Below are 13,928 nucleotides of genomic sequence, written 5' to 3'. Positions count from 1 at the left end.
TTTTTTTAAGATAACTATGATGTAATATTAGGAAATATTATTCACAAGTATTTTTAATAATCATAGCCAAGGGAGACTCAAGAGATGCAGATTCAATACCTGGGTCAGGAAGATCCCCCTGGAGGAGGAAATGGCAACCCACTCCACTATTCTTGCCTAGAACATCCCATGGACAGAGGAGCCTCTTGGGTCACAGGTCATGGGGTCACAAAGAGTCGGACACAACTGAGTACACACGCATGCTGCACGTATGCATATGAAGTATATGTGCACTTGCTTATTAAATGAATTTACACTATTTTGTGTCTATGATGCTATACATGGGATTAAAGCCATAGAACCTTATGATGTACATCTCCAACTAATAGTATTAAGAAAACATTTGCTTAAAATAAAATAATCGATAGGTGAATTATATGGTATATTGTTAATATCTTAATAAAGATGTTATTTAAGAACATGAAAGTGGCTAAAATAACATAAAGCCATTAAAGAGAAATTAACAAGATTTGTGAACAGGGATAATTAATGTCTCAAGTGAAAATTATTATGTTTACTAGTTATACCAAGAAAAATATAATGAGTAGAGAGAAAACAGAGCAAAATGCTTTCCTGGTAAGACATTTGACCTTCAGTGAATTATAGTTCATAAGCAAGGGTTCCAGAGAACACAATTTATTCTTCAAGATATTGAAAGTCGAGGGATTGCATCTTGTATTCAGCTCTCCCATGATTTATCTACAAAACCCCTTGATGAAATATGTGATGTTTCATCTGCTAGAAAATCCTGGGTTTACTTTTGGCTGCACCAAAAGCAAACCCAGGGGAGTCTCCAACTTTGCCAACCTACCTTAACTTCCTTGGTAGGACTCCCATCTCCAGCCCTAAGTGCTGTCGTCCAGCATGCGGAACCATTCTAATGCACAGTTTCACATGTCACAATGGAGTGAAATGCCAGTCGCCAGCTGTATATGGTTGGTGGGCATCAAGAGTGTGGGTTTATATCGTTCAGTGTCCCTTGCCCAGTTTGAAGCCTCTGAACAATCCTTTCCAGCACCTCTGTTTCTCAAATCCCATTAACCTCTAGATTTCTCTATTAGAATCCTCTGAGGCTATGGATTTTTGTTTGCAACAACACCCAGACCCTCTTCTATTCCTATGACTCCCCCTCTTCACTCTCCAGGAAACTCAGTTCCTTTCCTGCTTGAGGCTCAGTTGAACCTAAATCAGTTTGTTTGTGATCACTTCACACTTACATAGATGGTGCCCAACTGGTTCTTATTCCAGGGTTTTTACCTCTTGCAATTGCTTCTCTCCAAATGTAATTCCAGCAGCTTCTCTTTCTGCCCAACACTTTGATGTGTTTTACTGGAGTCCCTTTTTGTTCCTCTGGTTTCTGTCCTTTAACTTCTGTCCTTCAGATCTTATCCATACTCTATAGCTTCTTTCTTTTTCTTAATCATTATCCTATTCTTCTTTAAAACCATGTATGCTTTATCAATCAAAATGTTGTCTTTTCCCCAGATCGAATATGGTTTTTCTTTTTTTTCCAATACTGCAGTCCTATTCAGAGAATCACATGTTTACCTTGCATGTTAACTTCACAGAACTCTCCTACCTATTAAGGATAACCCAGTTCATTTCTATTGTATATTTATGATATGGATGACTGCAATTAAATTTTAACTCTGAAAACTTTAGATTCCAACCCTAGTTTGGGTGGAAAGAGGACATTAAATTATGACAAGATTAGTCTCCTCAAGTGTAAAATTCAAATTTGGGAGGAAAAAAATCCTAAGTAATTAATCAGCTTGATAAAATGTTCTAAATGGTTAATAACAACTACCTATAGTAATATTAAATGTCCTGTCATTCTTGGTTCTTTTATCAGTTGTGACTTGGACCTGTGTGTGCATATTTATCAATTTCTATTTTTTTTATGGATTAGTGCTAAATATTTCTTTTTTTTAATTTTATTTTATTTTTATACTTTACAAAATTGTATTAGTTTTGCCAAATATCAAAATGAATCCGCCACAGGTATACATGTGTTCCCCATCCTGAACCCTCCTCCCTCCTCCCTCCCCATACCATCCCTCTGGGTCGTCCCAGTGCACTAGCCCCAAGCATCCAGTATCGAGCATCGAACCTGGACTGGCAACTAGTTTCATATTTCAATGGATAACAAACACATGGGCACACCTAGTTTCCCCAGCCACTTTATAACCCCAATTTCCAAATTGTATTCATTCAATAAATATATATATTGAGCACTTACCATGTATTGGCACTATATTCCACTGGGGATTCCCTTATGGCTATACAGTGGAAGTGAGAAATAGATTTAAGGGACTAGATCTGATAGACAGAGTGCCTGATGAACTATGGATGGAGGTCCGTGACACTGTACAGGAGACAGAGATCAAGACCATCCCCAAGAAAAAGAAATGCAAAAAAGCAAAATGGCTGTCTAACAAGGCCTTACAAATAGCTGTGAAAGAAGGGAAGCGAAAAGCAAAGGAGAAAAGGAAAGATATTCCCATTTGAATGCAGAGTTCCCAAGAACAGCAAGGAGAGATAGGAGGGCCTTCCTCAGCAATCAATGCAAGGAAGTGGAGCAAAACAATAGAATGGGGAAGACTAGGGATCTCCTCAAGAAAATTAGAGGTACCAAGGGAACATTTCATGCAAAGATGGGCTCAATAAAGGACAGAAATGGTATGGACCTAACAGAAGCAGAAGATATTAAGAAGAGGTGGCAAGAATACACAGAAGAACTGTACAAAAAAGATCTTCACGACCCAGATAATCATGATGGTGTGATCACTCACCTAGAGCCAGACATCCTGGAATGTGAAGTAAAGTGGGCCTTAGGAAACATCACTACGAACAAAGCTAGTGGAAGTGATGGAATTCTAGTTGAGCTATTTCAAATCCTGAAAGATGATGCTGTGAAAGTGCTGCACTCAATATGCCAGCAAATTTGGAAAACTCAGCAGTGGCCACAGGACTGGAAAAGGTCAGTTTTCGTTCCAATCCCAAAGAAAGGCAATGCCAAAGAATGTTCAAAGTACCGCACAATTGCATTCATCTCATACTCTATTAAAGTAATGCTTAAAATTCTACAAGCCAGGCTTCAGTAATATGTGAACTGTGAACTTCCAGATGTTCAAGCTGGTTTTAGAAAAGGCAGAGGAACCAGAGATCAAATTGCCAACATCCGCTGGATCATGGAAAAAGCAAGAGAGTTCCAGAAAAACATCTATTTCTGCTTTATTGACTATGCCAAAGCCTTTGACTGTGTGGATCACAAGAAACTGTGGAAAATTCTGAAAGAGATGGACATACCAGATCACTTGACCCGCCTCTTGAGAAACCTGTATGCAGGTCAGGAAACAACAGTTAGAACTGGACATGGAACAACAGACTGGTTCCAAATAGGAAAAGGAGTTCGTCAAGGTTGTATATTGTCACCCTGCTTATTTAAGTTATATGCAGAGTATATCATGAGAAACGCTGGGTTGGATGAAGCACAAGCTGGAATCAAGATTGCCGGGAGAAATATCAATAACCTCAGATATGCAGATGACACCACCCTCATGGCAGAAAGTGAAGAAGAACTAAAGAGCCTCTTGATGAAAGTAAAGAGGAGAATGAAAAAGTTGGCTTAAAGCTCAACATTCAGAAAACTAAGATCATGGCATCTGGTCCCATCACTTCATGGGAAATAGATAGGGAAACAGTGGCTGACTTTGTTTTTCTGGGCTCCAAAATCACTGCAGATGGTGATTTCAGCCATGAAATTAAAAGACGCTTACTCCTTGAAAGAAAAGTTATGACCAACCTAGATAGCATATTGAAAAGCAGAGACATTACTTAGCCAACAAAGGTCTGTCTAGTCAAGGCTATGATTTTTCCAGTGGTCATGTATGGATGTGAGAGTTGGACTGTGAAGAAAGCTGAGCACTGAAGAATTGATGCTTTTGGACTGTGGTGTTAGAGAAGACTCTTGAGAGTCCCTTGGACTGCAAGGAGATCCAACCAGTCCATCCTAAAGGAGATCAGTCCTGGGTGTTCATTGGAAGAACTGATATTGAAGCTGAAGCTCCAATACTTCGGCTGCCTGATGCGAAGAGCTGACTCATTTGAAAAGACCCTGATGCTGGGAAAGATTGAGGGCAGGAGAAGGGGACGACAAAGGATGAGATCGTTGGATGGCATCACCGACTCGATGGCCATGGGTTTGGGTGGACTCTGGGAGTTGGTGAAGGACAGGGAGACCTGGCATATTGCGGTTCATGGGGTTGCAAAAAGTCGGACACGACTGAGCGACTGAACCTAACTGACACAGATATTAAAAGCTTACCTCCTACTTTCAAGGGGATCACAATCTAATGGGGGCATGAAATTGTTACTCTGTGGAGCTCAGTGTGTCCAGGCAGAGGAAGTAGTGCAAAGGCCCTGAGGCCAGACAGTGTGTGCATTCAAGGAGCTGCCAGTTTCTCTATTTTCTCTGTGAAGCATCAGAAGAGTGTTTACATGAAGGTGGGAAGGAAGAAAGTGTTCATGGCTTATGTGAGGTACCTAGAAGAGGCAAATTCATAGAGACGGAAAGGAGAATAAAGGTTACCAGGGGGTGAGGACAGAGAGGGCAAAGGAGAGTACAGGATTTTTATTGGAGATGAAATAAAGAATTAGATAGACAGTAGTGATGCTCATACAACACTAAATGCATTTAATACCACTCAATTGTATACTTATGAAGAATTAAATGATATATATTATATATTAGGTATATTTTATCACAATAAAGCAAAAGAAAAAAAAATTTTAAGTGTGCCTGGGCCTTGAGGAGAGTGGTGACACGGTGAGACAGTCACAGTGGATAACAAGAACAAGACTCAGCAAAAGACATGGTGAAAATTTCAGGCATTTTCTAGTCTACATCAGGAAGATATTAAGCACAGCCAAAGATATTGATTGGAGATTACAGCTAACACTAAATATTGCTTCCACAAAAGTTCAGTGAAGTTTTAATTAATTAAAGGGACAAGCACAGATTGGTGACTGTGAGCTCAGGACCCAAAATGAACACCAGCTTCTCTAGATCTTTTGGAAACAGTTTTTTTGTTTGTTTGTTTGTTTGTTTTTTTAATGAACAAATAGATAATACGAGATTTCATTTTAAATTCTCTATCAACAAGACGCTGAAATGTAGCCTGAAGGAGCATGGAAGGAACAGTTGCTATATCTCATCTCTCCTGGGGAGGGAATGTGCAGGGGGAGAGGCCCGTGAGCTCTTCACCCTTCTGTTATGCGGGGGGTGGGGGCGTGCGGGGCGGGCGGCAGTGGGTCATAGCAACCAAGGCAGTTTCTTACAGAAAAGCTGAGAAACAGGAGATAATGGATTGTGACCATAGGCTCCTGGCAAAGGACTGCTGGCTTGGGACAGTTAGAAATCAGACTTTTTTTTTTTTTTTTTTTCTAAAACAAAGGCTTCTGACAACAAAATACTGAAGTAAACAGTAGACTGCACTTCTCCATTCTTAGGCATAAGGGTGATGGCACAGATGAATTGAACACGGGAGGAGAAGTGGAAAAGATAAGAATTTCAGAGAATTCAGAGATACTGGCTTCATATGTATAGGAGGATAGGTGGCAGGACCTGCTTATCACCTATGGTTGGGTGACAGTGGTGACAGGCCTTGATCATACAACATGAAGAAGAGAAAGAAAAAAAATTTTTTTCCCCATTTGCCAAAGTTGTTGACAGTATTGTCTGTAATTTCAGAAATTTGAAATAAAGTGTCCAAAATTATGAAAGTTTAAAAATAAATTATGCTATGTCTATCCAACAAAATTCTATATATTCATTTAAGTCTATATTTCAAAAGACAACAATAAATTGGGAAAATGCTCCCAATATAATGCTAAATGAGAAAATTTTCAAAATTTGGTATAAAAGTTATTCTAATTTTTATGTGTTCTAAAGAGAAAACTGAAAAGGAAAATTTATAACTCTTTCTGGTAATATTAAAGATATTTTTAATGTTTCTATTTATACTTTTCTATGTTTAAAAATCTATAACCATCAATACATATTCAGTTCAGTTGCTCAGTCATGTCCAACTCTTTATGGCCCCATGGACTGCAGCACACTAGGCTTCCCTGTCCATCACCAACTCCTGGAGCTTGCTCAGATTTATGTCCATCGAGTTGGTGATGCCATCCAACCATTTTATCCTCTGTCGTCCCCTTCGCTTCCTGCCTTCAACCTTTCCCAGCATCAGAGTCTTTTCCAAGGACTCAGTTCTTTCAGGTAGCCAAAGTATTGGAGTTTCAGCTTCAGCATCAGTCCTTCCAATGAATATTCAGGGCTGATTTTCTTTTTCAGGAATTCAGCTTCAGCATCAGTCCTTCCAATGAATATTCAGGACTAATTTCAACACACTAATTTCAAAAACATTAATTGCTTAAAATTAATAAACTTTATGTAAATAGAGTGATAATGATGCCACAAGCATAATTAAGACTCATATTTATACTAAGGAACAGACTCTAGAAATAACCAGCCATCCAAAACTATAATGTTAAATTCATTTAGTCAGCAAATGAGCCTTTATGTGCTGTTCATTAGAAAAGGTGCAAGAGATTCAGAAATAAAAGTATCAGTTCCACTGTAGAAACCCAGGACTAGTGGGGAGGCTGTGAGAAAAGTGGACAGTTGCCCCCCTACAGTGCTCTGTGATGTGTGCTTCTCTGGAGATGGGCCCAAAGTGCTGGAGGAACACAGGAGAGGAGGAACATTCACCCACCGGGATTCATGGAAGGCTTCCAGGAGGAGGTGACATCTGAGTTGACTCTTAAAGGTTGAGTGAAGAAAAAATCAGAAGAAAGGTGTTCAAGCAGAAGAAATGTATAAAGACATAGAACCGAATGAAAGCAGTAGCTTTCTAATGTGAAGCTCATTATGCTGAAATTCGGCAGGGGTGGGGGGCAGGGGGAGAAGAAAACCTGAACATAACTATGGGGATGGAGAGACAGAGAAAGATGGAAGGTTCAGAATGTCTTCTAGATTCTCTCTTGTCTCTTGGACACAAGAAGGATGGGTGGCAGCATCACTTTGCTAACATAGGACATAGAGTCAGAAGCGTAGGTTTAGAGGTAAATTTTCAGGAATATCCATTAGCAAAGTAAACGATATATAGTATCAGAGAAAAATCACTCATTTATTCTGCAAGTTTTTACTGAGCACAACTGTCAAGGGGTGATCTAGATGCTGAGGACACACTGCTGAATCAGACAGATCTAACATTGCTCAAGGTCTGCCTGTAAACAAACAAACAGAAAGATATCCAGAGGAACCAGGGATCAAATTGCTAGGCTTCAACAGAACGTGAACCAAGAACTTCCAGATGTACAAGTTGGGTTTCAAAGATGCAGAGGAACCAGAGAGCAAATTGCCAAATTCAGTGGATCATGGAGAAAGTAAAGGAGTTCCAGAAAAACATCTACTTCTGCTTCATTGACTGCACTGAAATCTTTGACTTTCTGTATTTGTCTAGATCAAAACAAACTGAGGAAAATTCTTAAAGGGATGGGAGTACCAGACCACCTCACCCATCTCCTGAGAAACCCGTGCATGGGTCAAGAAGCCAGTTAGATTGGATGTGGAAAAATGGACTGGTTCAAAATTGGGAAAGGAGTACGACAAGGCCATATATTGTCACCCTGCTTATTTAATTTACATGCAGAGTACATCATGCAAAATGCCAGGTTGGATGAATCACAAACTGGAATTAAAATTTCTGGGAGAAATATGAATAACCTCAGATATTCAGATGACATAAGAGCCTCTTGATGAGGGTGAAAGAGGAGAGTGAAAAAGCTGGCTTAAAATTCAACATTCAAAAAACTAAGATCATGCATCTGCCCCCATCACTTCATGGCAAACAAAAGGGGAAAAAGTAGCAGCAGTAAGAGTTTATTTCTTGGGCTCCAGAATCACTGTGGATAGTGACTGTGGCCTTGAAATTAAGACACTTGATCCTTGGAAGGAAAGCTATGACACACCTAGACAGCATATTAAAAAGCAGAGACTTTTTAATCACTTTGCCAACAAAGGTCCATTTTAGTCAAAGCTATGGTTTTTCCATGCAGATGTATAAACGTGAGAGTTGGACCATAAAGAAGGCAAAGTGCCAAAGAATTCAAACTGTGGTGCAGTTTGAGAGTCCCTTGGATTTCAAGGAGATCCACCCAGTCAATCCTAAAGGAAATGAGTCCTGAACATTCACTGGAAGGATTGATGCTGAAGCTCCAATATTTTGGCCACCTGATGTGAAGAACTGACTCATTGGAAAAGACCCTGATGCTGGGCAAGGTTGAAGGCAGGAGGCGAAGGGGACAACAGAGGATGAGATGGTTGGATGGCATCACCAACTCAATGGACATGAGTTTGAGCAAGCTCTAGAAGATGATGAAGAACAGAAGAGCCTGGTGTGCTGCAGTCCAAGGGGTAACAAAGAGTTGGACACAACTTAGCGACTGAACAACAACAACAACAGGGATAAGGATTTGCTTGATTTCTTTTCTGCGAAGTAGGTGGTATTGTCATCTGCTCAGGGTGAAGACCCCAGGAGGCAGGGTAATCTTTAAGGTTCAGCTTTGAAGTAGGACTCCTGGAAAATGGGAGTGGATGCTGCTGCTGCTGCTGCTACTGCTGCTGCTAAGTCGCTTCAGTCGTGTCTGACTCCATGCGACCCCACAGACAAGGACCTGTATAAAGGTCTCCAAGTAGCCCCACTGAGTTCAGAAAGCTTGCATTTGTGGCTGCTGCATCTGCACAGTAGTAAGCTTCCCTCCAGCAGGGTCAGCAGCTGGGCAGTCAGGGAACTTGGTTGTGCTGTGTAGCACCTGTTCTGTTCTGGGAATATCCCTCTAGTCTTTCATTTGGCTTCTGTTGGACAGTCCTGAAATCATGGCCCCTTCAACAGACAGAACTAAACAAATCTGCAAGGCCAGAATTTATCTTCAAATTAGTCACTTAAAAGAAAACCCCTAATCTATGACATCTGAATATAAAATATGTATTAAAGTAGAAAGTATCAATAAGTAAGGGCCCAGGATCTTTAGAGCTAAATGATCAGTGAAATGGCTGGAATGCTCCTTGTACTATTCTCTTCCAGTGCATATAAAGTAACAACGACTGCCTCTGTTTGATTCAATTAGAGATCCTTTTTTAAAAGTTAAATACGCCGCTTCCCTGGGAACATAATTGTGAAACGTTTTGTCATTATACTGTACAGCAGTCACTTTAAGATAACACAAATCTTGCTTCTTGCTGAGCATTTCCTTACTACTACATGCAGACAAAACAGAGGATGTAATCAAAAGGGTATTTGGCATGGGTCCAGAAAGCAATGTGAATTAGTTTACAACTGGCTGCCATAGTTTCAAGTCTGTTTCTGATCCATGACTTATTGCTTCATAGCTGATCATTTCAAAGGTTTACCAGGATGGCACAGAAAAGCTCAGCTACTACCTTCTAGCTCATTCCAAAGTATTTCACTTGAGAACATTTTTGAATATTTAAAATAAGACAGTATAAGACAATAAAAATGGTTTTTAACATCATTTTTCCCCCCATTTTCTACCAACAGTATAAACTAGTGGAGGGAATATTTACTAAAAGTATAGAATTGCAGATGAAATACTTTAGGAAGCTGCTAATTTCTACTCCTTAAGTCAATACCAATTTATATAATAGAGAGAGGATTGGATAGTTTAATTTTCAGACTTCACATGGAGCATCTGAATTAAAAAAAAAAAACAGCTGACTAAATTCTTGTTCTTATTTAGCATCCGATACAAAGGCAATTTTGTATTTTTTGTAAATTGATTTTCAAGCAATTTTACTGTTTAAATAATTCAGAAATTCTGTTTTGAAATAATTTAGTTTCTCTAGCCAAACTTGAGATGTATGACATTAATCACATCTCACATTGTTGAGTACATCAGATGTCTTAATTACATTCTCTAAAGGTCCTCCAAGCCCTTTAAAAGCAAAGCTTTGAGAAGGGGAGGACACCCTGAGGCTTGTCTTCACCTTTTGAGGGAGGCTTTAGAGCCCAGGGAAATGACTTGGACACTACCTCCTCAGGTATTTCTTAAAAGATTCGGTATATTTCCTGCCTTGTCCCTGCAAGAATCAGGGTTGATTTCAAATTATAAGCCTACTTCATGTTATTGGCTAAAACGCTTTTATTTTCACATTTCACTTCCTCATAATACCTACTTTTCTAACTGTGTACAGATTTTAATGCTTTACCAGAATATGCAAGTTTATTTTATGTAGGCTTCTCATGATTTGACTTTAATATTTACAGATTAGTTTCCTCACACTCAATGACTATGCAATGAATAAATAATTTTAGTTTGATTGTAGATTGCAGCCTGAAAATAATTTCATTCATGAAACCAGAAAAGACTTCTGTTAGAGCACCAGTATCTAACTCCATAAAGGCCAAACTGAGGAGCCCATTTCAAGTGACTTGAATTCAGGAAAACCATGATGAGCTTTTTCGGCACCAGCTGTGGCTTAGTGTAAAATTTTTGTAATGGTTGTAATGCTGGCGGTTTCTGTGAGTGAAAAATGGAAAGTATCGAGAAATGGGAAGAATATAGTTCAGCCCCTGGTCTCTGAGTGAAAAGAGGGGTGGAAACTCCGTAACTGGGGGCCCATCCGAACTATGCTGTCAGATTTAGGGGAGGGAGGGAGGAAGAAAAAGCTCGCTGGGGGAAGGAGTGGGGCGCCAGACCGTCCCGGAGAGAAGGGGGAGGGAAGGACGGGAGGGGACGGGAGCGGAGGAGCGCCGAGCCGAGGGGAGGGAGGAGAGGGAAAGTGGGAACAGAGTAGAGGAGTGGACGGAGCGCAGAGGTGCCCTTGCGTAGCGCGCGCAGTGGAGACGCATCCCGGCCGCTGCGCGGGAAGGCGGAGGTCCCATGTCTCGCCCCCGGCTGGTCCCGGGACCCCAGCGTGACTCCCGCGTCTGGCGACCCGAATCGCCGGGAGTCTGAGCTGCGGGCCACGCGGGAGTGGCGGTGGCAAGCCCGCTGGTCGTTATGAGGACGGATCTAAAATGACCGGCAAGCGGAAACCTCTCCAAACGCAGCTCAGGCGGTCAATCAGTGAGCAATTGCGGGACTCCACTGCCAGAGCCTGGGATCGGCTGTGGAAAAACGTCCGGGAGAGACGGCTGGCAGGTCGGTGGCCCCAAGACTCGGGACTGCGCGGGGGCAGGAGGAGGCGCGGGCCGCGTCGTCCGCCCCGGCCCACCGTCCCGCCGCCGCTCTCGGCTCCCGACACAGGTTTTCCGAGCCCCGGGTTGGGTGGAGAAGGCTGCTCGCACCACCCTCGCTGGACCGGGTCGGAGCGCCCACGCTCACCGCGCTCAGTCTTTGCGCGCGCTGGACTTGGTGGTGGGTGTGGGCTCCGCCCCGCGCGCGCTGACAGTCTGGCAGGGCGCTGCGCTCCCGGCGTGGAGCCGGCGTGGGGGTTACCTGGGGAGTCTTTCTTAAGTGGCCGCTTTTCCTGGGCTGGCCCCGGCTCCGCCGCTATCCCCCCGCCCTAGCCCAGTGAATGAATGAGTGCCCAGCCCAAGCGGCCCTCCGGGAGAGTGGTTCCTCTCCCAGCTTCGGCTTTTACACGAAGGACGCGTCTACTGCCTGTGTAGGAGGAGGAGTCAGACAAGGCCAGGGAGCATACCCAAGGCTCTGGGAGGCAGATGTTTACGGGGTAGAGGATTTGGGGAAAGACAGATGGACAGTGGTTGGTGCTGGCTGATAGCTGCCCACCACCTCTGTCCAGCTGTGGATCGGGTTCTCCTCACTTTGGGGCTGCGAAAGAGGGGCCTCCCTTTTGGAATCCATTGCTCATGAATCAGAGCAAGAGAAGAGGTGATTATTCCGAGCCAAGAGGTCCTTAAGAATCCTTGCTTCGGTCAGAAGGCCAGTCCCCTCCTTAGCTCTTTCTCCAGCTTCTTGGCTGTGGTCTTTCTTCTGGGCATGCTCCTTGGAGCTACCACCTCGTAGGGCCAGGGATGTAGGAAGTGGTCTGAGCCTTCTCAGAGTCCATGCTGGAACATTAGGTCAGGTCAGTCACCACATCATACCTGCCACAATAAGGGAAGGAAGCCCCACTCCACAGCACCCTCCCCAGGCAGTGTAGGATTTAGGACTGCTTTCCCCAAGTGTTAGCAGCTGGAAGATATTTCTGGAATTGAGGGCATGTGGATGGAAGGGCCCCCTGAGCTGACTTTTAGTGGAGTCTTGGGATCTTCTGGCCTACTCTGTCTCCAGCAGCATCTCCTGAGTGGGCCAGTGACCACAGGGGTGGAAGAGAGGTCAGGAGAAGAAGAAAGGGTGACGCCTGGACAAAGGGCAGGGCTGCCAAGGGTGGGATGGAAGAGTTAACCTCCTCTGGGCTCCTCCCCCTTGTTTCTCTTGAAGAGCTAAAGAAGTCCTTTGCAAGATGTTCTGCCCTTTCTCCCATGCAGCCACATATCTCCATCAGTCTGACAGCATTCTCGAGTAGATGCCCAAAGTCTGTGTCTCCTTGAGCTGGATCTTTATCAACCTAACTGGTCAAATTAGAAGTGGGGATCACAGATGGTTCCAACATTCAATAGTGTCAGCATAGACTGGTCATCCCATAGTTTCTCTCCAATACAACAGCCCCATTTAGTAAGCACCCAAGAAATAAACAGACTTTGCAGTCTGAACCCAGAAATAAGTTGTGGCAACTCACTAGTTTTACTGTTGATTTTTAAGACCTGTATGTTCACTGAGACCTCAATTAATAACAATTAATAACTTTCCTGGTTATCATGCTAAATTGTATAATCCACATGATGGATGGTGTTAGAGAAATTATTGTGGTCTAGTAAATTTTGTTGCTCATAACTGCAGAATGCTTACTGCAAATGTCTCCTTCATAGCTTCTGTTATTAAGTTTGTTAAGTTTGTTAAATCAATGGATCCTCAGGAAACAAGAAGTCTTTCCAGGAGGGCTGCCAAGGCTGTGCTGGGTTTTTATAGAAGCTGAGGCCAAGGATGACTGCAGCCTTGTCTTTTTAAAAAGGAGATCTGGGAAGGAAGAGAGCATAATGTAAAGTCTGAAAACCATTGCGATTTTCCAGGGAAGTCATATATTCACACTGATTTTAGACACTGCAGTTTAGTTAGGGCAGTGGAGAGAAAAAGTTTTGATTCTGGAAAGTAAGCAATAGGTAGAGATTTTTAAGATAATGAAATATAGACATTAAGACTAAAAGTGGCTTCAGAATGGTTAAGTATAAGAGTTCTCCCAGAGTAGTGTAATTATTTTTTTTAAATAGTGGTGTGAGGTTTTAAAATGTTTAATCAGAATATTAATATCTGCTCACCCATAATCTGCTTACCACTCTGCTAACAGCAGATGCCAGCAGGTTATTCAACTGGGACCAAACAATCCCCTGTGAAGAGACTTCAACCTCTGCTTCTCTAAGCAAGCTGGGATGCCTGCCACAAAACCAAGCCAACTCCATGAAGGAGCTTTTAGATGCAAATTGATTTTCTTGGGTTTTCTTGCAAAGGTAGCTAAAATATGGAACTTTGGCTATGAGGCACTGAAATACTTACGTTATTAATGTTGGCATCAATTCTAGGTGAAAGTGTTTTTCATTTGTAAAAGCCTTCTTTATATGGTTTACTTCACAGTATCATAATAACCAACTATATGAGTGTACCCCAGAGAGAATCTGCCCCCTCAAGGGATGTTATGTTTTTTTTTTTTCCTATCTTTTTCTATCATATAAAAGTTCTGTGCTGGTACTTATTTAATTTCCCTAAAATTTTCTTCTTTTTCTTCTTTCAGTATTTATTTCTAT

At 42.2% G+C, this 13,928-nt stretch overlaps 1 protein-coding gene across 6 annotated transcripts in view; it reads left to right on the top strand.

Moving 5' to 3' along the window:
* STARD13 (StAR related lipid transfer domain containing 13) overlaps positions 1–13,928 on the top strand; it is a 482,949-nt gene that overhangs the window by 262,412 nt on the left and 206,609 nt on the right. The window contains exon 1 of one of the 6 annotated variants that reach the window (XM_025262907.3): positions 10,900–11,265. The exons of 4 other annotated variants lie outside the window; for them this stretch is intronic. In XM_025262907.3, the coding sequence (XP_025118692.1) occupies positions 11,142–11,265 (124 nt within the window). In that variant the 5' untranslated portion in view covers positions 10,900–11,141. Of the gene's footprint in view, positions 1–10,899; positions 11,266–13,928 lie in introns of those variants that run through there. One more of the 6 variants, XM_006070677.4, reaches the window with a different exon arrangement.

Source organism: Bubalus bubalis, chromosome 13 (assembly GCF_019923935.1).
Source record: "Bubalus bubalis isolate 160015118507 breed Murrah chromosome 13, NDDB_SH_1, whole genome shotgun sequence".
In the NCBI taxonomy this organism is placed as follows: Eukaryota; Metazoa; Chordata; class Mammalia; order Artiodactyla; family Bovidae; genus Bubalus; species Bubalus bubalis.
The sequence above is the reverse complement of the archived record's forward strand: the minus strand, read 5'-3'. Positions and strand labels throughout refer to the sequence as shown.